General features: G+C 42.0%; 1 protein-coding gene across 1 annotated transcript in view; it reads right to left on the reverse strand.

Annotated features, from left to right (window-relative positions):
• The window catches only part of CAMK1D (calcium/calmodulin dependent protein kinase ID), a 398,793-nt gene that overhangs the window by 80,039 nt on the left and 293,817 nt on the right, over nucleotides 1-24,937 (reverse strand). Inside the window, exon 3 of the mRNA XM_040413206.1 lies at nucleotides 7,237-7,311. Coding sequence (XP_040269140.1) covers nucleotides 7,237-7,311 — 75 coding nt within the window. The remainder of the gene's footprint in view (nucleotides 1-7,236; nucleotides 7,312-24,937) is intronic.

The raw sequence follows: 24,937 nt of genomic DNA on the forward strand, positions 1-24,937 counted from the left end.
TTGAATCAATGCCACGTAGAATTAAGGCAGTTCTGAAGGCAAAAGGGGGTCCAACACCGTATTAGTATGGTGTTCCTAATAATTCTTTAGGTGAGTGTATATATTCTAATTTTTATGTTTTTGTTATATCACGTCTATTTTAGGGAAACTAGAGTATCTAGTTAGACCCAGCATTAGCCTCCTACTACCTGCATCATTGAGATTACATGACCAGTCATAACTTCAAGGGACATTGAGTGACAAAAAAAAACCATTGAGACAAAGTACACAAGGAAATCAACTAAAGAAGAATGGCCAATTCAGAGTTCTTACCTTAAAGGGGTTGTCTGGGTTCAGAGCTGAACCCGGACATACCCTTATTTTCACCCAGGCAGCCCCCCTGAGGCTCTTTTGTTTTCAATAACACACTGCCGGGCGGAAACTTCCGCCCGGCAGTGTGTTCGGTGACGTCACCGGATCTGATGGGCGGGCTTTAGCACTGCCCTAGCCATTTTACTCGCTAGGGCAGCGCTAAATCCCGCCCATCAGTGCCGGTGACGTTACCAGGCTTCCTGGCAGCCCCTTGGAGAGCCCCAGTACGTCACCAGATCTCCAAAAAACGCCTTTGCCCTGCGTGATTTAGTGCATGGCAAAGGAGAGCATCGGAGCATGAACTGCTCCGATGCTCAAGTCAGGGGGGCTGCCGGGGTGAAAATGGAGGTATGTCCGGGTTCAGCTCTAAACCCGGACAACCGCTTTAAAACAATCAAAATGCTCTCACAAACCTTAAGAGGGCTGTTCGTGCAATCCCAGAAATATTGCTGAACTAAAACACATTGGCAGGGAAAATGGTGTAAAATTCCTCCTCAACATTGTGCAGCTACAAGAAATGTGTTGTGTTGTGTAGTGATCTGTCTGTCTCTCAGAATGATTGATAGAAGCAGGGGCATAGCTATAGGGGAAGCAGCTGCTTTGGGGCCCAGGAGGAGGAATAAAAGATTTTATTGTCAGGGCCCCTTCAACAGTGTTATACAATAACATTATATACAGTTTGTATACCTACAGTATGCACAGTATTTGGCATTACATATGGACACTGTACTATAAGGCAATATTGTTTGGTTAGTGTATCACACTAGTGTCAATTAAGTGGTGACTTTTTCTTAAGGCTTATATCTCTGCTCCCGATCATGTTTCATTGTATAAACTGGCTGAGAGTTTTCTGTCTGAGCTCTGGATTCAGATGGCCATTCTGTTTTCTGCCCACAAAACACAGACATAGACATTTTCTTTGGTGTCCAGGTGCGTCCATTTTTTTTCTGGACCCATCCATTTGAATGAAAGGGCTTTTAACATAAGTGGAGAAGAGTATTGAATGTTAAGAGTTTCCAAAAAACAAAGCATGAACTGCACCATTTTATTTTTACGGGTCTGTGTAATATGCGGGTACAGCACATGGAATGAAATTACTGTCATCTGAATCAGGATTAAGCATATTGATATATTTTTTATAATTTGAACTGGAGAGTAAAAACACATGGCGAACTAACAGGATCCACAAAAACTGCTCCACGCACGTTGGGAGGTCAATGTGTATATGTGTGCATATTGATATATGAGAGTGAACCATAATTGTGAGTGTGTCTGACCACACTTATCAATGTCTGAGTGAATGATCTATTGCATAGCTGGATGTCCAAGAAGGTAGTTCACACAGATGCAAACAGCTGGCCATGGTTACTGGATGAATAAATGTATGCCTAACTGGATGAGTGAGCAAGAGATCACTGGTGAACGAGCTAATGTGTGTCAGGGGAGGAGGTAACAATGCATAGTACAGAACAGGGCACAATACCTGGGCCACCAGTTAGAAATAACAGATGTAGAGAACAAGAATATATATAAAACCCTTATGGGCAAGTCATGGGCACAATCAAATCAACTAGTAAAAGGTAAAACATGCGTAGAAAATGATAAATGAGACAGGCCTGTTGGCCCGCCCGCGCTACGTCCTGCCGTGAGTGGGGAAAAGTCACAGATATAGTCACAGATATACACCACAAAAAGTGGTGTATATCTGTTAGTAAATGACCCCCTGTTCTAGGAAACGTTCTTAGAAATGTTTCCTTTTGAAACTACATGCGCACCTCTGGCAGCACATACTCCTGGGGACCTGGTGTTAAACAAATACGACTAATATCTTTCTGCACATCTTTCTGATTTTGTCTTTTTCTCTTTCATACCTGTTGTATTGCCTGAGGATGTGCGCATGATGACTAAATATTATCATTGTTAACCATATAAAATGCGCTGAGTGTCAGATTATAAGTGTTACAAAGAGATTTCGAAGCAAGATGAAACAGATTTTTTCAGACGGCGCTGGCAATCTAGTAGTATAATGAGAGACTGACATGCACAGCAGGAGTGAAAGTGTACTGAAGTGTGCTGATGAAACAATTCATTGCCGAGCAGTCAAGAGCTTCTGCAATAACTTGTGTGGGTGGAAATCATTTTAATAAGTGCTTCTGGATGGCAAATATTTTTGATGGACGCTGCAAATATGAATATGTACTCAAAACAAGTGTTCAACTGCCCTGAAAGCTACCACAATTATGTTTTCATTACTCGCAGCTACTGACATTCTGCTCAGTACACTAGAATAAGAGTAGGTTTACACGTTGAAGCCACGGTGCAGTTTTTGCCGCGGTTTCCTGTCATCCCGGAAAAGCGTTGCCCACAGTGTGTGAACCCAGCCGCAGAGGGCAGGTTTGCTAATCCTGTAGATGACATAAGCAGGGTGTAACAATAACCATGGAGCGCACCCCAAAACGTGCTACTGGTCCCTCAGCGAGTTCAGAAAAGCTTATGACTGGTCAACCTACAGCAAAGGGATAATGCACACAGTGATGTCACAGTACAGGGAAAATGTACAAAATGATGTCACCATACAGGGATAATGCACACCGTGATGTCACAGTACAGAGATAATAAACACAGTGATGTCACAGTACAGAGATAATAAACACAGTGATGTCACAGTACAGAGATAATAAACACAGTGATGTCACAGTACAGAGATGTTGCGCATAGTGATGTCACAAAGGTTTTTCTACTCATTGTTGATGCAGCATAGGGATTATACAAACAGTGATGTCACAGTACAGGCATTTAACGCACTACATTGCATTGCACAGTAGTAACACAGAAAATATCACCATGTACCTGTTTCATCAAAAAAAGCATACAATAATGTCACATGTAGGTATAATGTACACATGATGCCCAACACAATACAAGAATAATATAGTGAAGTCTCAATGCAAGAATAAGGCCCCTTGCAGATGAGCGGGTCCGGATTAGGTCCGGATGCGTCCCATTGCATTGCGTCAAACCCGCTCGAGTAGGTACGCGATTGCGTTCCGTTGTTCAGTTTTTATCGCGCGGGTGCAATGCATTTTGCACGCGCGTGATAAAAAACTGAATGTGGTACCCAGACCCGAACTTCTTCACAAGTTCAGGTTTGGGTTCAAGGTTGTGTAGATTGTATTATTTTCCCTTATAACATGGTTATAAGGGAAAATAATAGCATTCTGAATACAGAATGCATAGTACAATAAGGGCTGGAGGGGTTAAAAAAAAAATATATATAATTTAACTCACCTTAATCCACTTGTTCGCGCAGCCGGCATCTCTTCTGTCTTCTTTTGTGAGGAATAGGACCTTTGATGACGTCACTACGCTCATCACATGATCCATCACCATGGTAATGGATCATGTGACGGACCATGTGATGAACGTAGTGATGTCATCAAAGGTCCTATTCCTCACAGAACAAGACAGAAGAGATGCCGGTTGCGCGAACAAGTGGATTAAGGTGAGTTAAAAAATTTTTTTTTAACCCCTCCAGCCCTATTGTACTATGCATTCTGTATTCAGAATGCTATTATTTTCCCTTATAACCATGTTATAAGGGGAAATAATAATGATCGGGTCCCCATCCTGATCGTCACCTAGCAACCGTGCTTGAAAATTGCACCACATCCGCACTTGCTTGCGGATGCTTGCGAGTTTCATGCAACCCCATTCATTTCTATGGGGCCTGCGTTATGTGAAAAACGCACAATATAGAGCTTGCTGCGATTTTCACACAACGCACAAGTGATGCGTGAAAATCACCGCTCAGGGCACAGCCCCATAGAAATAAATGGGTCCGGATTCAGTGCGGGTGCAATGCGTTTACCTCACGCATTGCACCCGCGCGGAAATCTCGCCCGTGTGAAAGAGGCCTAATGCAAAAAATGTGATGTCATAGAGAAGGGATAATGCATAAGGCAGGGCAACCATGTGTGCTCTGTACTAAAACTTGGATGGTAGTATTCAATGTTTCATCTCAACTTCATTACTAACGGCACCATATGTTTGACTGGCTATATTCCCCCTTTGCTTTTGGGGCCCCACAGCAGCTGCTATGCTTGCTATTCTGTATTAATAAGAAAAAATTATTTCAGGCTGGAAAGGATAACAAAGAAATTTCTATGGTAAGACTCTGGCACTTCAGAATCACAGTTACAGACAAGCAATGAACGAATCGATTTGTCTCATCAACCAAAGTTCTACACTTGCGAGGGACTGTCCCCACAGCCGAAGACACCCCTCTGCCACTTGACTGACAGGGCCAGACATCTCGCCTGTCCCTGACAATCTCATGCCTGGCCCTGACAATCCTGTGCTTGCGCTGCTGCTCCAAGTAGCAGCACAAGTGATGAGGCTCTGCAACTGTTCCTGTGCTGCATCATCAATGAGTAGAAAAACTTTTGTGACATCACGATGCGCAACATCTGTGTACTGTGACATCACTGTGTTTATTATCTCCGTACTGTGACATCACGGTGTGCATTATCCCTGCACTAGCCCTGTCCATCAAGCAGGCCGGGGAACATCTTTGGCTGTGGGGACAGCCGCTCGCAGGTGTAGAACTTTGGTTGATGAAACGAATCGATTGATACAAATTGATTTGCTCATCTTTATGACAGACATTATTTCTCTCCTAATACAGAAGCAAAGCTGAATATTCTCAGGGGTGGCTTACCAGCCCCAATGAATCCATATTTTCAGAAATAGTAAAATAGTATTTTATTTTTTTTTACCAATTTTAGATCTCTAAATAAATTTCACCTATTTACAACGTAAAATTAGACTTTTAATAGATATATAAAATACTCCAGCCAAAATGACATACAAGAGAAATGTCTAGGACGAGCCACACAATTGTACATATAGGTACTGTAATCACAGTGGTAATGGGGGAAAGAATAGAATAATGGCTGTGTTTTATATGGACATTCACAGTACCGACTATAACCCGTCGAAGGGTAGTACGGTATATCTCATGATGGTCTTCAATTCAAATATATTCACAGAAAACCATCGTACAACTTAAAACTTAGCCTTTATTCATGTTAATCAAATAAAATTGCCCCAAATAGACCATAAGTTAGCAAAAATAAACAAATACACACAAAAGGAGAAAGAAAAAAATTCCTAGTGGACAATGTAGTAACAGGATCTCATAGGGTAGGTTGTACTTGAATAGTCTTTCCCTATCAATGACCCTATTCATCTATATGCCCTGCCTACAATGGAATGGCCGCCCTGATAGGGGCGATCCCGTATCAGGAACCTCTTAGGGACCCTAGGAAAGCCCTGACCGGGGAATCACCACTTCCCTGACCAAACGCATTTCGCCTGATCCCTTGGGGGGGGGGGGGGGGGGGGGGGGGCTCTTCAGGGGACACTAAACAAAGATTGTGGAAAATATTCCCAATCACTACAAATGCTAAATCAGCTCATAGGCATATTAAGCCTAGAGTTGAGAAAAGATGTATTAACAGTGATCACTTGATAGGACCACAAACCCCTCCTATATACATATGTGATCTCTACTTGCGTGTAAGGGGCGGTAATCATACGATACCCTGCCAGCTGGGTGTCACATATGGGCTTAGCCTTATATGAGAGGCACCTATATAGAATTTCCTAGGAGGGCAAGGGAGCAGATGACCCTAATGAGAGGCAGCAGCAGCGCCCCAACGATGTTGCTATGATGGCGCTGGTGTCCAGACGTCCTCTGTGTTTTATATGGTCAGGTACACTGCAACCTGTCGATGGTTAATGGAAGACTCCCCAATTCAATCATCAGTCAAATCCTTGTCTGCTTTGAGGAGTTGGTTCAAGCAGCGTTGCTCCCCTTGAAGTTAATAGTATCAGCCCTGCAGTAACCAGCTCCGTCCCCTTGACACCACTGATTGGTGGGGATGCCTGACGTCTGACACAGCAAATTCTGACATTGATGGCCTTTCCTAGGGAAACCTTTAAAGGCTGTGGCATGTAATGGGCTAAACAGCTGGCACGAGAGGTAACTGTAGTCTTGGCTGTCCTAGAGGTAGGCTGGCTTAATATTCCAAGCTGCCAATGCCATAGGCACAGCTCCTTTGCCATCTACTGGAGGAACCATTGTGTCTTAGGCTACTTTCATACTCGCGTTTTGGCTTTCCGTTCGTGAGATCTGTTCAGGGCATTCTGAATCTAAAAGGATCCGCTCAGAATGCATCAGTTTGCCTCCGTTCAGTCTCCATTCCGCTCTGGAGGCGGACACCAAAACACTGCCTGCAGCATTTTGTTGTCCGCCTGACCAAGCAAAGCCAAACGGCACAATCTGGCACATTACAAAACGGATCCGTCTCCCATTGACTTTCAATAAAGTTAATGACAGATTCATCTTGGCTATGTTACAGATCCGTTCATGACGGATGCATGCGGTTGTATTATTGTAACGGATCGTTTTTGCAGATCCATGACTGCAATTAATGAACACTGCAATTAATGTCCATTTGCGGGAAGGGGTTAAAGAACAGAAACCAGTTAGTGTGACGAATCTGCAATTTATAAAGGATATCTGGAAAGGAGGATGAATGTTTTTCATCATAATGTTCTTGGGCTATAACTTAAACGCACTGATTTCTAAGTGGTTAAAAATTGTGAATCTAAAGAAAAAAAATTGCGCAATTATGTTTGCTAATTATCTGTATAATGAAATATGATATACAGTATTTTGGTTGTCATAGTAACCTAGCAAATTATACCTGCAGGCTATGACACCAGCACAGTACATGTTTATCAAACAGTACCTCTGTCGAAGAGCTATTTGAGGGATCAGCAGGGGACAACACTTGGAACTTGTAATTAATGACTACTCACAGCTGCATGACCAGATACAAATGACTTGGACTCTCATAGATGTCTTCCAAGGCAACGATGTTCTCGTGTTTGATCCTGAGGAAAACAGAAAAATAGCAAATTAGCTGCTGGATAAATCATTAACTATACCAGACTGATCTAGCTGGAAATGCCCTATGGAACACATACTGAAATACAAATAAAAAGAATGCAGCATTAACCCCTTCAAGACACTGTTCACCTTCCTGACCAGGACTAAATTTTACTTTTTATATGTCAGTGGTAATAACTCTGGAACGCTTTTACTTATCCAAGCCATTCTGAGTTTTCTCGTGAAACATTGATGTCTCACGATGGGAGATTTAGCAAAACTGGTGTAAAGGAAAACTGGTTCTGAAAAATGAAAAGTGGAATCTGACTGCTTGCTATGGACAACTAAACGAGTTTCCCTTTACACCAGTTTTCGGAATGCTTGTGTTTATTTATAAAAAGAAAAAAATGACAAAATGTGGAACATTGCTGTTTTCTAAATTTGATTTTATTTGCTTTTAGGACAGATAGTGATACCTCAAAAATAGTTAAAGGGGTTCTCCGGGAATTAAGAAAAGGAAAAGACCTCAAATATTACTTTATTATAAATATATTCCCAAATGCCTTTCATTAGTTATAATGGCTTGTTTTGTCTAGAGAGCAATCATCAGCAGAAACAAAATAGCCGCCGTCCTATTAGTGCATACAAAACCTGTCCTAATCACACAGGAGGATAAGTTACTTCACAACATTAAGATAGAGGAAGCTGAGACAGCTCTTTCCTACTTGTCAGGGATTATGATCCTGAATACAGATGATAAGAATGTTAGCTGAATCTCTGTAGGGATGGAGTTCATGAAGAGACATGAAGCACAGAAAGGACTATAGGTCAGTGTTGTGAAGTAACTTGTCCTGCTGTGTGATTAGGGCAGGTTTTGTGTGTACCAATAGGACGGCGGCCATTTTGTTTCTGCTAATGATTGCTGCCTAGACAAAACAAGCCATTATAACTAATAAAAGGTACGGTATTTGGGAATATATTTATAATAAAGTAATATTTAAGTATTTAAATTTTCTTAATTCCCGGAGAACCACTTTAATTAACATCCACCATATGTCTACTTTATGTTGGCATCATTTTACATTTTTTCAGGATGTTAAAAAGCTTAGAATTGTAAAAGCAATTTTTTTAATTTTCAAGAAAATTTCCAAAACTCCCTTTTTTTTTAACCTGTTCCTGACTGCCATATGACCATATACGTCATCGGGACTTTAAAGATGGCTCCCAATCGCAAGCGCAGCGGGTGCCATAGCCGCCGGGGTGTCCTGTTGTTTTAAACAGCAGTCACCTGTGATCAGTGTATGTGATCAACGATAACATTGATTGCACACATTTAGCCCCTCAGATGCCGTGGTCAAATGTGACCATGGCATCTGAGCGACCAAAAAACGGGAGCACGCTCCTGACTGGGCACCGGCTCTCCCTAGTGAGGATCAGGGGGGCACATGACTGCTGGGGCTAGTGAATGGTTGTAGTGGTGCAATGATGGACATTGGAGACAGTGGACCAGAAGCAACAGGGAAATAACCTTCAGGGCTGGATTGAGACACTGGTGAATAGGTAAGTGGCTTTTTTTCTTTAGTCTGAGCACTTTTGAGGACATAAGTAAAATTGCTGTGGGTGTTGGACAACCACTAACTCTGGCTGTGTCAAGCGGAAGAGATGATTTGGATCTCTGTAACAGAACAGTCGGGATCCAAACCCTATAAATATACCGTACATTATGAAAGTAATCATCAGAGTGTTCTGGACCTATATAAAACAATATAAGAATGATATGATACATTTGAATGTGTAGAGGAGCTACAGGACCTCTGATGTAAGAGTGCTGCACTGGTACAATGAACATTGAATGTTGGGCTCATATGGGCAAAACTTTCACCTAACATTTCCTTTTAGGCGTCAGCTATATTGTGGTTTTATACACGCATAAATATTGAATCCTATACGTTTGCAGAAGGTGATGGCACCAAATAAATATACGGTATATAAATGATATGCTTCTCTACTGTTGGCCTGTAAGTCTGTCCACTAGGAATGTGGAAGAGGTCTCTAAAAAGACGTCTAAAGTTATAAAGCTTTTAATGGACATTTCAGTTTTATACTTTTATTGACTTTTTCATAAACCTTGAACTGTTTAATTTACAATTTACAAATGGAAGTAAATTACATTTGCAGGTTTTATTTGTCATGAATTTGCACCTTCAAATATATAATACCTCATTCACACGTCAGTGTTCGGTCAGTGGTTTCCATCAGTGATTTTGAGCCAAAACCAGGTGTAGCTCTAAACACAGACTTGGTGCAGATCTTTCCCTTATACCTTATGTCTGTGGAGGCTCCAATCCTGGTTTTGGCTCACAATCACTGATGGAAATCAGGCTTAAGAGTGTTACAATAATTTTGCCCAGTGAGCAGATGAGGATCGTCCTATAGAGCAAGAAACAAACAAAATAAATGGCTCACAAGACACTGAATAAAACATGCTCAGGCTACTTTCACACTGCTGTTTCTGGGTCCGCCTGTGAGATCCGTTTCAAGGCTCTCCCAAGCGGCCCAAAATGGATCAGTTCAGCCCCAATGCATTCTGAATGGATAAGGATCCGTTCAGAATGCATCAGTTTCCCTCCGTTCAGCCTCCATTCCGCTCTGGAGGCGGACACTGCTTGCAGCGTTTTGATGTCCGTCTGACGAAACTGAGCCAAACGGATCCGTCCTGACACACAATGTAATTCAATGGGGACGGATCCGTTTTTACTGACACAATATAATGCAATTGAAAACGGATCCGCCTCCCATTGACTTTCAATGTAAGTCAAAACGGATCTGTTTGCATTATCATGAACAAAAAATAAATACTTTTTTTTTTTTGTTCATGGTAATGCAAACGGATCCGTTCTAAACGGATACAAGCGTTTGCATTATAGGTGCGGATCCGTCTGTGCCGATACCAGACGGATCCGCACCTAAACGCAGGTGTGAAAGTAGCCTAATATGTACCAGTTTTGGCACTGGAATATAACAACATTTGTTTACCATGCTCTAAGCCTCACTGGCAGGCATATAGAAATCCAAATGTGTTTTCAAATGCTGCATCTCGGTTAGGAGAAACTGCCGGCCCATATTCTGTATATAGCTGCGAGGATGAGATACATGCAGTGCTATTCATGAGACATAAAATGGTCCACCCACAAGTGCAGAAAGGGTAATCACTTTATGGGGAAGAATCAATACCAGAAAAATAGATCTGCCATAAGCTGTACTTGGCATCTGAAGAAAAGAGGCAGCAGTGACTGACTATTTTTAAGCACAAAGGAGATTATAATACTCCATCACAACCAGCACAGCAGATCTATCTACACAGACATACATTTCTGTGACACAGCTGAATTCATCTTTTTGCTCTTAGTTCAGATACCAAAAATGTTTTTTCTCTTGAGATAGATATATATATATATACTTTAGGTGTGTGGGAGCTCCCAACGTCAGGGCTTCATTAAAATTAGATCTCGTCATTTGTCCGCCTCTTATTTAAATATTGTGAAAGCAAGGATGTGCATTTTGCGTCTGCAGCTCATATACAGGTGCTCCTTGGACTTGAATAGAGCCACTGAGGCAAAAACAATCTAATATTAAACCAGTAAATGGGTTGGGTGAGGGCTGCAGCGTACACACCCCACACATGCTCAGCCACCAGTTAAAACGCTGAGGGGTGCCATGCTGAGCATTAGAGGTAAAGATCTTTGTAACAAGGCTTTCCTTTTAATAGGCATTAATGGCAAAATTTCTTAAAGGGGTTTTCCAAGTGTTTTTTACTGATAAGCTATCCTTTAGATAGGTCATCAATATCTGATCAGTGGGGGTCCGACACCTAGGATCCCCTCTGATCAGCTGTTTGTGAAGGCACCAGTGCTTGCAGTAGCACCACAGCCTTCTCTCTGCTTACCAAGCATGGTGCCATACATTATATAGCAGTTGTGCTTGGTATCGCAGCACAGCCCTATTCCCTTCAATGGGGCTGAGATGCTCCAAGGCCATATGACCGATGAACGTATCATCACTGGCCTAGGAAAAGCTGGAGAAGGTCGCAGCGTTACTGCAAGCGCCGCTGCCTTCTCAAACAGCTGATCGGTGTTGGACCCCCACAATCAGATACTTTGACCTATCCACTCTCGAGGCTGTGTTTTCTAGATAGGAGTGGGTCCCAGAGGGGGACCTGCACCTATCTCACAGTGACTGCATACTCTAGAGAAATGCCATCAACGTCCCAGATGAGCTGAACCCTTTAACCCTTAGCCTACCAGCGCCGTACATGTACGGCGCTGGTGCAATGTGTAAACATGACGCCCGCTCGCACGTGCAGCGGGAGTCATGGCCGGCAGATCTCTGCTGTTTCATACAGCAGACACCTGCGGCTAATTACCATGACCGGCAATAATGCCGATCGCGGTAATTAAATGCTTTAGATGCCGTGATCAAGTGAGATCACGGCACCTAGATGAGTAAAAACCTACCTATGCTCCGTGTGTCCAATCATAGGGCATAGGTAGTTGCGCTGAATACTGTAAGCCTTACTGAGTAGGCTAACAGTATTCAAACTGCAATTCTTATTTTGGCCACCATATGGCAGGCCAGGATAAGAAATGAGCAAAAGTGAGCAAAATAAGCTAATAATTAAAAAATAAATACCTAAATAACAATAAATATAAACATCATGGGTATCACCGCAACCAAAAATGCCCATACTATTAACCACTTCAGCCCCCAGTGCTTAAACACCCTGAAAGACCAGGCCACTTTTTACACTTCTGACCTACACTACTTTCACCGTTTATTGCTCGGTCATGCAACTTACCACCCAAATGAATTTTACCTCCTTTTCTTCTCACTAATAGAGCTTTCATTTGGTGGTATTTCATTGCTGCTGACATTTTTACTTTTTTTGTTATTAATCGAAATTTAACGATTTTTTTGCAAAAAAATGACATTTTTCACTTTCAGTTGTAAAATTTTGCAAAAAAAACGACATCCATATAGAAATTTTGCTCTAAATTTATAGTTCTACATGTCTTTGATAAAAAAAAAATGTTTGGGTAAAAAAAAAATGGTTTGGGTAAAAGTTATAGCGTTTACAAACTATGGTACAAAAATGTGAATTTCCGCTTTTTGAAGCAGCTCTGACTTTCTGAGCACCTGTCATGTTTCCTGAGGTTCTACAATGCCCAGACAGTACAAACACCCCACAAATGACCCCATTTCGGAAAGTACACACCCTAAGGTATTCGCTGATGGGCATAGTGAGTTCATAGAACTTTTTATTTTTTGTCACAAGTTAGCGGAAAATGATGATTTTTTTTTTTTTTTTTTTTTTTCTTACAAAGTCTCATATTCCACTAACTTGTGACAAAAAATAAAAACTTCTATGAACTCACTATGCCCATCACGAAATACCTTGGGGTCTCTTCTTTCCAAAATGGGGTCACTTGTGGGGTAGTTATACTGCCCTGGCATTCTAGGGGCCCAAATGTGTGGTAAGGAGTTTGAAATCAAATTCTGAAAAAAATGACCTGTCAAATCCGAAAGGTGCTCTTTGGAATATGGGCCCCTTTGCCCACCTAGGCTGCAAAAAAGTGTCACACATCTGGTATCTCCGTACTCAGGAGAAGGTGGGGAATGTGTTTTGGGGTGTCATTTTATATATACCCATGCTGGGTGAGATAAATATCTTGGCAAAAGACAACTTTTCCCATTTTTTTATACAAAGTTGGCATTTGACCAAGATATTTCTCTCACCCAGCATGGGTATATATAAAATGACACCCCAAAACACATTCCCCACCTTCTCCTGAGTACGGAGATACCAGATGTGTGACACTTTTTTGCAGCCTAGGTGGGCAAAGGGGCCCATATTCCAAAGAGCACCTTTCGGATTTGACAGGTCATTTTTTTCAGAATTTGATTTCAAACTCCTTACCACACATTTGGGCCCCTAGAATGCCAGGGCAGTATAACTACCCCACAAGTGACCCCATTTTGGAAAGAAGACACCCCAAGGTATTCCGTGAGGGGCATGGCGAGTTCCTAGAATTTTTTATTTTTTGTCACAAGTTAGTGGAAAATGATGATTTTTTATTTATTTATTTTTTTCATACAAAGTCTCATATTCCACTAACTTGTGACAAAAAATAAAAACTTCCATGAACTCACTATGCCCATCAGCGAATACCTTGGGGTCTCTTCTTTCCAAAATGGGGTCACTTGTGGGGTAGTTATACTGCCCTGGCATTCTAGGGGCCCAAATGTGTGGTAAGGAGTTTGAAATCAAATTCAGTAAAAAATGACCTGTCAAATCCGAAAGGTGCTCTTTGGAATATGGGCCCCTTTGCCCACCTAGGCTGCAAAAAAGTGTCACACATCTGGTATCTCCGTACTCAGGAGAAGGTGGGGAATGTGTTTTGGGGTGTCTTTTTACATATACCCATGCTGGGTGAGATAAATATCTTGGTCAAATGCCAACTTTGTATAAAAAAATGGGAAAAGTTGTCTTTTGCCAAGATATTTCTCTCACCCAGCATGGGTATATGTAAAATGACACCCCAAAACACATTCCCCACCTTCTCCTGAGTACGGAGATACCAGATGTGTGACACTTTTTTGCAGCCTAGGTGGGCAAAGGGGCCCATATTCCAAAGAGCACCTTTCGGATTTGACAGGTCATTTTTTTCAGAATTTGATTTCAAACTCCTTACCACACATTTGGGCCCCTAGAATGCCAGGGCAGTATAACTACCCCACAAGTGACCCCATTTTGGAAAGAAGACACCCCAAGGTATTCGCTGATGGGCATAGTGAGTTCATGGAAATTTTTATTTTTTGTCACAAGTTAGTGGAATATGAGACTTTGTATGAAAAAAAAAAAAAAAAAAAAAATCATCATTTTCCACTAACTTGTGACAAAAAATAAAAAATTCTAGGAACTTGCCATGCCCCTCACGGAATACCTTGGGGTGTCTTCTTTCCAAAATGGGGTCACTTGTGGGGTAGTTATACTGCCCTGGCATTTTCCAGGGGCCCTAATGTGTGGTAAGTAGGTAAATGACCTGTGAAATCCTAAAGGTGCTCTTTGGAATATGGGCCCCTTTGCCCACCTAGGCTGCAAAAAAGTGTCACACATGTGGTATCGCCGTATTCAGCAGAAGTTGGGGAATGTGTTTTGGGGTGTCATTTTACATATACCCATGCTGGGTGAGAGAAATATCTTGGCAAAAGACAACTTTTCCCATTTTTTTATACAAAGTTGGCATTTGACCAAGATATTTCTCTCACCCAGCATGGGTATATGTAAAATGACACCCCAAAACACATTCCCCAACTTCTCCTGAGTACGGCGATACCAGATGTGTGACACTTTTTTGCAGCCTAGATGCGCAAAGGTGCCCAAATTCCTTTTAGGAGGGCATTTTTAGACATTTGGATACCAGACTTCTTCTCACGCTTTGGGGCCCCTAGAATGCCAGGGCAGTATAAATACCCCACATGTGACCCCATTTTGGAAAGAAGACACCCCAAGGTATTCAATGAGGGGCATGGCGAGTTCATAGAAAAAAAAATTTTTGGGCACAAGTTAGCGGAAATTGATATTTTTAATTTTTTTCTCACAAAGTCTCCCTTTCCGCTAACTTGGGACAAAAATGTCAATCTTTCATGGACTCAATATGCCCCTCACGGAATACCTGGGGGTGTCTTCTTTCCGAAATGGGGTCACATGTGGGGTATTTATACTGCCCTGGCATTCTAGGGGCCCTAAAGCGTGAGAAGAAGTCTGGAATATAAATGTCTAAAAAAATTTTCGCATTTGGTTTCCGTGAGGGGTATGGGGAGTTCATGTGAGATTTAATTTTTTGACACAAGTTAGTGGAATATGAGACTTTGTAAGAAAAAAAAAAAAAAAATTCCGCTAACTTGGGCCAAAAAAATGTCTGAATGGAGCCTTACAGAGGGGTGATCAATGACAGGGGGGTGATCAATGACAGGGGGGTGATCAGGGAGTCTATATGGGGTGATCACCACAGTCATTGATCATGCCCCTGTAAGGCTTCATTCAGACGTCCGGATGCGTTTTGCGGATCGGATCCATCTATCAGTGCATCCGTAAAAATCATGCGGACATCTGAATGGAGCTTTACAGGGGGGTGATCAGGGAGTCTATATGGGGTGATCACCACAGTCATTGATCATGCCCCTGTAAGGCTTCATTCAGACGTCCGGATGCGTTTTGCGGATCGGATCCATCTATCAGTGCATCCGTAAAAATCATGCGGACGTCTGAATGGAGCTTTACAGGGGGGTAATCAATGACAGGGGGGTGATCACCACAGTCATTGATCATGCCCCTGTAAGGCTTCATTCAGACGTCCGGATGCGTTTTGCGGATCGGATCCATCTATCAGTGCATCTGTAAAAATCATGCGGACATCTGAATGGAGCTTTACAGGGGGGTGATCAGGGAGTCTATATGGGGTGATCACCACAGTCATTGATCATGCCCCTGTAAGGCTTCATTCAGACGTCCGGATGCGTTTTGCGGATCGGATCCATCTATCAGTGCATTTGTAAAAATCATGCGGACATCTGAATGGAGCTTTACAGGGGGGTGATCAGGGAGTCTATATGGGGTGATCACCACAGTCATTGATCATGCCCCTGTAAGGCTTCATTCAGACGTCCGGATGCGTTTTGCGGATCGGATCCATCTATCAGTGCATCCGTAAAAATCATGCGGACGTCTGAATGGAGCTTTACAGGGGGGTAATCAATGACAGGGGGGTGATCACCACAGTCATTGATCATGCCCCTGTAAGGCTTCATTCAGACGTCCGGATGCGTTTTGCGGATCGGATCCATCTATCAGTGCATCTGTAAAAATCATGCGGACATCTGAATGGAGCTTTACAGGGGGGTGATCAGGGAGTCTATATGGGGTGATCACCACAGTCATTGATCATGCCCCTGTAAGGCTTCATTCAGACGTCCGGATGCGTTTTGCGGATCGGATCCATCTATCAGTGCATCCGTAAAAATCATGCGGACGTCTGAATGGAGCTTTACAGGGGGGTGATCACCACAGTCATTGATCATGCCCCTGTAAGGCTTCATTCAGACGTCCGGATGCGTTTTGCGGATCGGATCCATCTATCAGTGCATCCGTAAAAATCATGCGGACGTCTGAATGGAGCTTTACAGGGGGGTAATCAATGACAGGGGGGTAATCAATGACAGGGGGGTGATCAGGGAGTCTATATGGGGTGATCACCACAGTCATTGATCACGCCCCTGTAAGGCTTCATTCAGACGTCCGGATGCGTTTTGCGGATCCGATCCATCTATCAGTGGATCCGTAAAAATCTTGCGGACATCTGAATGGAGCTTTACAGGGGGGTAATCAATGACAGGGGGGTAATCAATGACAGGGGGGTGATCAGGGAGTCTATATGGGGTGATCAGGGGTGATCAGGGGCTAATAAGGGGTTAATAAGTGACGGGGGGGGGGTGTAGTGTAGTGTAGTGGTGCTTGGTGCTACTTTACTGAGCTACCTGTGTCCTCTGGTGGTCGATCCAAACAAAGGGGACCACCAGAGGACCAGGTAGCAGGTATATTAGACGCTGTTATCAAAACAGCGTCTAATATACCTGTTAGGGGTTAAAAAAAAACACATCTCCAGCCTGCCAGCGAACGATCGCCGCTGGCAGGCTGGAGATCAACTCTCTTACCTTCCGTTCCTGTGAGCGCGCGCGCCTGTGTGCGCGCGTTCACAGGAAATCTCGGCCATCGCGAGATGACGCGTATATGCGTGACTCTGCGCAGGGCTGCCACCTCCGGAACGCGATCCTGCGTTAGGCGGTCCGGAGGTGGTTAAAATAGTATTAAAATAAAAAATGGTATCAATTAAAAGTACAGATTGTTCTGCAAAAAATGAGCCCCTAAACAGCTCAGTAGACATAAGTATAAAAAAGTAATGGGGTTCAGAATATGGTGATATAAAAAAAAAAATCTCAAAGTTTAAATTAATTTTTACACTATTTAGACATAAAGAACCTATACATATGGGATATTGTTGTAATTGTATTGACCCAGAGAATGAAGGGCATGGGTCAGTTTTGCCATAAACAAAACACAGTGGGAACAAAACCCGTAAAACGGTGGAGGGATTGCGTTTTTTTTCCACTTCCACCCCATTTGGAATTTTTTTACTGCTTTCCACAACATTTTATGCCATAATTAATGGTGGCATTAGAAAGTACAACTTGTCCCGCCAAAAATAAGCCCTCATACAGCTATGTGACCGGAAAAATAAAAAAAGTTATGGCTCACGGAAAATAGGGAAGAAAAATAAAAACGCAAAAACGAAAACACCTTCGGTAGCCAAAGGGTTAAGAATAAATGAATAATACTTACCTAGCTTCCATATCTCCACAGCTCTTTTTTTCCAGCCAACTGCTTCAACATGGCGTGGACCAGCAATATATACACACTTCCAAACGTATCCACGTATTTGCACCTCTTTCTGGCACATTTTACTCCAGAATTGTGTCTGATCTGTGTCAGGGTAAGGGGGACTGAAAACTGTCTATGGCTTGTTGCTAAGCCAAGATTTAGCCACACATATGAATCTAACAAAACATTGTGATACATTTGGAGCAAATAAAGGCCACATTGCCCCAGACAAAACTGACTTCAAAAATCCCCCCATAATAAATTCACCCCTTTACGCATTTTATCTATTACATCCTTTGAAGCCAGTGGATGGGGAGGGGGTGTCACCTAACTTAACAAATTATGCAATTAGACTGGATGTACATAAAGTAGGAAAATGTTCCTTACAAACATTACTTTTCATGCCTTAAGGTCTGGTAACTTGCCAAAGATCTGAGGAACCAGACACTTAATCTGAAATTGCAGCATCTGACATCAAAGACCAGTACTGCCCTAAAGAAAATAACTGGGTTAATCCCTTCACTCTGTAAAAACCATATAAATCTAATCTGAATATATTCGTGGGCAATTCTATTTACATTTTCTAGGATGAGGGACATTTAACCTAGGCCAGTGATGGCGAACCTTTTACGGACCGAGTGCCCAAACTGCAACGCAAAACCTACTTATTTATCACAAAGTGCCAACACTGCAATTTACCCTGAATACCAATACAGTATATCTTCCATGTACTTTATCATTTAGCTATAATAGCCTGCCTACATTCAGTGCGCTGCCTGTGCCGTTCATAGTGCGTCCTGTGCCGATGAATGGCAGGAAATGTCTAAGGCATACTGGTACACCAGGGTGCGGGTGCCCACAGAGAGGGCTCTGAGTGCCGCCTCTGGCACCCGTGCCATAGGTTCGCCACCACTGACCTAGGCATTTGACCAATGGCCTCAACGGCGTCAGAATGGCACAGCGCTCACGTGGTGTGCTTGCACAAGTTGTCACTGTTGCAGTGACATGTGTGCTAACGGGATGTCACCCTTCCAGTCCAGCTGGCACCGGAAGCAGCGGAGACGGGAGCTCGGCAAAAGAGCAGAAAAACTAAACAGTTGAGTGTTTAGTTTTTTGTTTTTTACATTGTGCCCTGCCCTACAGAATTTAGTTTTCACCCTCAGACAATCCCTTTAAAGATGACCTGTCAGCTCTCCTGACATGTGCAATTCACAATAGGTGATATCACAGCTTATCTACTCCCTCCTGACCTCTGCACACAGCATGCCTAGAAAACTCTCCCACAGAAGTCAACAAGGTTCCCCCTGTCCATTGTGTCTATGGCCCATGTGGCTGCTCTCAAAGAACAGGATGACATATTTTAGGTCTAATAGCCAATGTGAAAATGTCATGATTTTAGATTTTTTGTTTTGTTTTGTTAATACAGGTAGGTAGTATTACCATTAAGGAAGATAATCTAAAGTATACGTCTACAGTATGCGCTAAACATGGTATTTATAGGGCTTACACAGGATGCCCATTCTGTAAATGCAGGTTTACGATCAAGTGAAGATCAACGTTCAATAGAAGCCTTGTCTGAAGTACACTTACACTGACAAGAGGGGAGGAGGACAGAAATACTGTGATAAAACACAGTAAATAATGGTGCTTAATATCACAGTGGAGCAGAACATCGGGCAAAGCAGCAGACGGTCTGTTATCTAGAATTCAGACAACACAGACACAGATCACACATATTACCCACGTATAAAGCACATAGGTTCCAATGACTCATGCTGAGAATGCTGCCACCATGCCTACAGAAAAATAAAGCTTAGCTGCCAACTACTTAGCATTTTATCTGATCATATCCAGTGGGATATAAGTAGACTACAAATACATCTACAGTTTGGAAAAGGAAACTTGATCCCACACTTGGATGATAGACCAAAAAAACTGAAATATTTCAAGATTTTCAAACCTTTAACTGTACCTAAAAAATTAAAGATGTCAGTTTTAACATGTCAGTTTTAGTAACTCTGGAGAGTCTTTTCTTATAACTTTGAGTTGCGCCGTTCCTCTATTACTCCTGTTAGAAGTATAAGGCCCCTTTCACACGGGCAAGTTTTCCGCACGGGTGCAATGCGTGAGGTGAACGCATTGCACCCGCACTGAATCTGGACCCATTCACTTCAATAGGGCTGTGCAGATGAGCGGTGATTTTCACGCATCACTTGTGCGTTGCGTGAAAATGTTCTATATTCTGCATTTTTCACCCAAAGCAGGCCCCATAGAAATGAATGGGACTGCGTGAAAATCGCAAGCATCCGCAAGCAAGTACGGATGCTGTGCGATTTTCACGTATGGTTGCTAGGAGATGATAGGGATGAGCAACCCAGGACCCCATTAAAGTAAATTCACTGTATTATTTTCCCTTATAACATGGAAATAATAGCATTCTTAATAAAGAATGCTTACTAAAATGCCGATTGAGGGGTTAAAAAATCTAAAAAATTAACTCACCTTATGCATTTGATCGCGCAGCTGGCATCGTCTTCTTTCTTCTTCTTTCAGGACCTGCAAAAGGACCTTTGATGACGTAATCGCGCTCATCACGTGGTGAGCGTGGTGACGTCTGCACAGGTCCTGCTGAATAAAGATTTCCTGTGGAGGATGTGCTGCCACAGTTTGGCAAAATTATTTTTGGGGACAATATGGTGGTTGGTGACTGGCTCATGCAGCTTATATCTGCTCCCCTATTTTTCCAACATTACTGGACCATTGTACAAAACAAGCACTTTTACCTTTTGTGTCACCCCTATCTCCTCATAGATTGTAAGCTCTTACGAGCAGGGTTCTCACTTCTCTTGTTCTAATGAATGACTTGTCTGTTTTTATTCTATTTAGGACTGTAGTATTACTATCAGGGGCACAGTTCTGAGGGTACTGTGTGGCAATAATTATTGAAGGGGCACTAACTGTGTGGTACTAGTATTTTCAGGAGGACTATCTGTTTCTGCAGTATGGTTTTAGGTGGCATTGGGGAGCACAAGCGGCACAGTATTAAGGGCGGCAGCAGGATGATACTGTGGTGGTACCAGGATGGGAAGTTTGTGTTGGGATATTTGGGACGATGATGGAAAAGTTATGAACCTAAGCTGTCTGTGTGGCAAACTCTTCAGAGATGAGATGTGGTTAGAAGATGTCATCATGGCAGTCTGGCCCAAATGGAGAAGAGGAAAGAAAACGTCTACTTCAGAGAAGACGTCTACGGATGTAATATGTATGTAGAGGTGTATTCTCCTGTATGTTTGGTAGTGTCAAATGTAATTTAAAAAGTAATAACCATCCAGCATGGGTCCCAATGTGGTGGAATGTAGTAGGAAAATTAGCACTGCACTATTCTGTCAGTCAAATCTGAACTGCTGACAGCGAATATCCATAATGGGTCCAAATGTCTGTCATTCTGGTTGGAAAATTAGCATTGGATGTCACTGATTAATTTCTTGGGGGTCACCAGAGGGTATTGGTGTGAAAAGGTCGAGAAACATTGCCTTAGATTGCTGATGCTATTATTAAAGGGGTTGTCTCACAAAATTGAAAAACTCTTTTACTTAAAATATCTGGAGGACTTTTTTTTCTTTCTCTTGGGGGCAGCCGCTTATTAAGCATCTGCATCCTCGAAAATGCATTGCATTTCGCTCTTGTCAACTCCTTCCTTACCCACATAAAAAATAGTCTCTCCTGTATAGCCCCAGAGATACTGTACATGGTATGTAATTCCCCCACATATTTCTTCTCCACTACAGCTATATATTTCTATGAATATCGAAGTAGGGCTGAGAGAATGAATGGTGTCTGGACTGCATTAACTGCTTAAAGGGGTATTCCCACCTCAGACATTGATGACATATCACTAGAATACAGAAAGGTGCAGGTTCCACTCAGAAATCATGGAGGGGTCTGAAATTCACATTGTAGCTGCATTCCCACTGTAAGAGACAGAATAAAATAAATAAAATCTGGAAATCACATTGTATGATTTTTAAAGAATTTATTTGTCTTGCACTGCGGAACATAAGTATTTGAACACCTGAGAAACAGCAAGAATTCTGGCTCTCAAAGACCTGTCACTGTGCCTTCAAAAAGTCCACCTCTACTCCACTCATTAATCTAACTTATTAGCACCTGTCTGAGCTCTTTAAAGACACCTGTCCACCCCAGTCAGTCAGACGCCAACTACTACCATGGGCAAGACCAAAGAGCTGTCAAAAGACACCAGAGACAAAATTGTGGACCTCCACAAGGCTGGAAAGGGCTACGGGGCAATTGCCAAGCAGCTTGGTAAAAATAGATCAACTGTTGGAGCAATTGTTAGAAATCTTTGTGCAGCGGTATTTGTTTGGCTGAATAGCATATTTTCCGGGTACTGGTCAGATCTCCACTGGACCCCATTATAGTCAATAGGGCTGGTGGGTAATCCAGTATCGTCCAGCAATCCCGATTCCTGCCACAAATGTCTAGAGAATATCTAGAAGTTAAAGAATCCACTTTAGCTCTATTTTATCATTTACCTACAATTAATAAAAATCTTGATAAACCTGGTATTGGGCTGCCTGATATTAAACTGTACTATCAATCAATCCACCTAGCTAGAATCATGGATTGGCTTCGCTAATCAAAACATAAATACTGGGTGTCAATAGAAGAAGACATAGCCCGTATATCTCTCAGGTGCTTAATTCTGTATAACTTGCCCCCCAAACCAACTAGCCAATTGCCTAAACTATTCACTCTACACTCATGAAACATATGGCAACATCACAACAAGGTACATAAATTTGTGCCAGAGAACTCGCTTCTGCTACATGTCAGAGATATAGACAACTCAGACATAGGTCAGTTAATAACCGCTACCCTACTGATGCACTCATTACTCTCTCAAGGGCTTTTACCAACCATAGAAGAAGTTAGGACTCTCCTAAATATGCCCGAGATTACTTTTCTGTTATAGTCCACACTATTATGCGCCCTTAAAACTCTGGTTAAAACAGAAGACCCAAAGAGGCCCTTGACTCGTTTTGAAACCATGGTCCAACAAATTGTACTTCCCAAAAACTAATCTCCTTCTTTTACCAAACCCTTTTAACGCAACATATAGTGAACCCACTGGACCTCTCTTTTATCAAAGATTGGGAAGCGGACCTACAAACAAAGTTTAATGAGAATCAACTCAAACTGCTTCTGAAATCTCCTAAGGTCACCTCAAGGTGTGTTCGCACCCAAGAAAATGGTTTCAAAATTCTTGCTAGGTGGTACATGACCCCAGCAAGAATTCACAAAATAGATACCTCATACCTGCTGGACATGTAAGTGAGCCCCGGGATACTACTTTCATATGTGGTGGTCATGTAGCAAAGTTTCCCCTTTTTGGTCACTAATTAGAGATACCATAAACAAAGTTTGCGCTACATCAATAGGAAAATCCACAGAGGTTTTCTTGCTGCTCCTATTGCCCGAGGATATCCCAAGTAATATTAAGCTTCTCCTACGCCCTCTGATAGCTGCTGCCAGATTGATCCTAGCAGCATCATGGAAGTCAACTAAACGACCGTCCATTGCTGAATGGATTGCTAAAGTGGATCAAATTTACAGACTAGAAGAATTATCCCATTGGGAGTTTTGCAATCATACTAAATTTGATATAATCTGGCGCCCAATTAATCAGGGTAATTAGAATGCTTTAGAACAGCTTGGACTATTTGGAATGGTATAGAACTTTTGATTTTCCCACAGACTGTGACAGTTTGTGAAGGGTATGAATAATTTTGGGCTGGAAACCTTTTTGCTCAAATGTAAATAAAAGCTAAGAAATTGTTTTTTTTTCCACAATAATGCCTCTTGTACATCGTTTTATTATCTTTTGGGAGACACCTATGTCATTTCCCGTCAAAAAATTACTTGCTGGTTGAATAAAAGTAACTTTAAGTCAAAATTTGCCAGGGGTATGAATAATTATGGGCAGCACTGTATATCGACAAATTAGGGGTACTGCAATGGGCACGAGATTTGCGCCTAGTTTTGCAAATCTGTTTAAGGGGGCCTTTGAGAGAAATTATATCTATGACACAGATTTTTGGATAGAAAAAATAATTTTCTTTAAAAGATATATTGATGACCTGATTTTTATATGGAAGGGTAACGAAAATTCCATAAATCAGTTTCTTTCCCATCTCAATAATAACGACTGGGGGTTGGCATTTACAGGGTCATTCAATCAACACAGAATTGAATATTCAGATCTAGAGGTTTACTCAGAGGAAAGTAATATTTGCACACGTTCTTCTTTTAAGACCGTTGATAGTAACAGCTACCTCAATTATAGAAGCACCCATTACAACAAATGGAAACGAAATAGTCTTTTTAGCCAGTTTAAAAGAATTTGTCGTAATTGCACTAGCGAGGGAACAAAGTGCTATACTATCAACTAGGTTTACTGATAAATGATATCCATTTGATCTCATTTCAGGAACTCTAAAGAAAGTATCATCACTTGCACAATCAGAATGTTTATTACCACAGAAAGAAAAATTCCTTGAAAAAACCAACACCTTTGAATGGAACTTTCTCACTACATATAATCAAAACCACAATGTCATCAAATCGGTTTTGGCTAAATACTGGTCAATCCTGAAGAAGGATCCAGTATTGAGCAAAATCATTCCCAAAACACCCCATCTCACATATAGATGGGCACGTACCTTGAAAAATATGTTGGCCCCTAGTAAGCTTAAAGGAACAATTAAGATTGAGGGCATAGAAGGTATACGTACAGGAAACAACAAATGTGGTCAACCAAAATGTTTATGCTGCAACTCTATATGTCTAAAAGAGTTCTTCTCTAAACAGAAAGATGGGGTACTGTTTCCTATTAAAGGGTCTCTAAATTGTAATTCTACACATGTGATCTATATCCTTGAATGCCCAGGCAATTTACAATACGTAAATATGCACAGCAGTCTGGGGAAAGAAAAGGGCATAAGAAGCAGTCTGTGTGGACCACATGGAGGAACCTTTGTGAGAGGAGGACCATGGAGAGCAGTCTCGTCTGTGTGTCTTTTTTTGCCAATGTTTTTTTTTTACTTGCGTTTTTTTTG

The sequence above is a fragment of the Bufo bufo genome, chromosome 1 (assembly GCF_905171765.1).
Source record: "Bufo bufo chromosome 1, aBufBuf1.1, whole genome shotgun sequence".
In the NCBI taxonomy this organism is placed as follows: domain Eukaryota; kingdom Metazoa; phylum Chordata; class Amphibia; order Anura; family Bufonidae; genus Bufo; species Bufo bufo.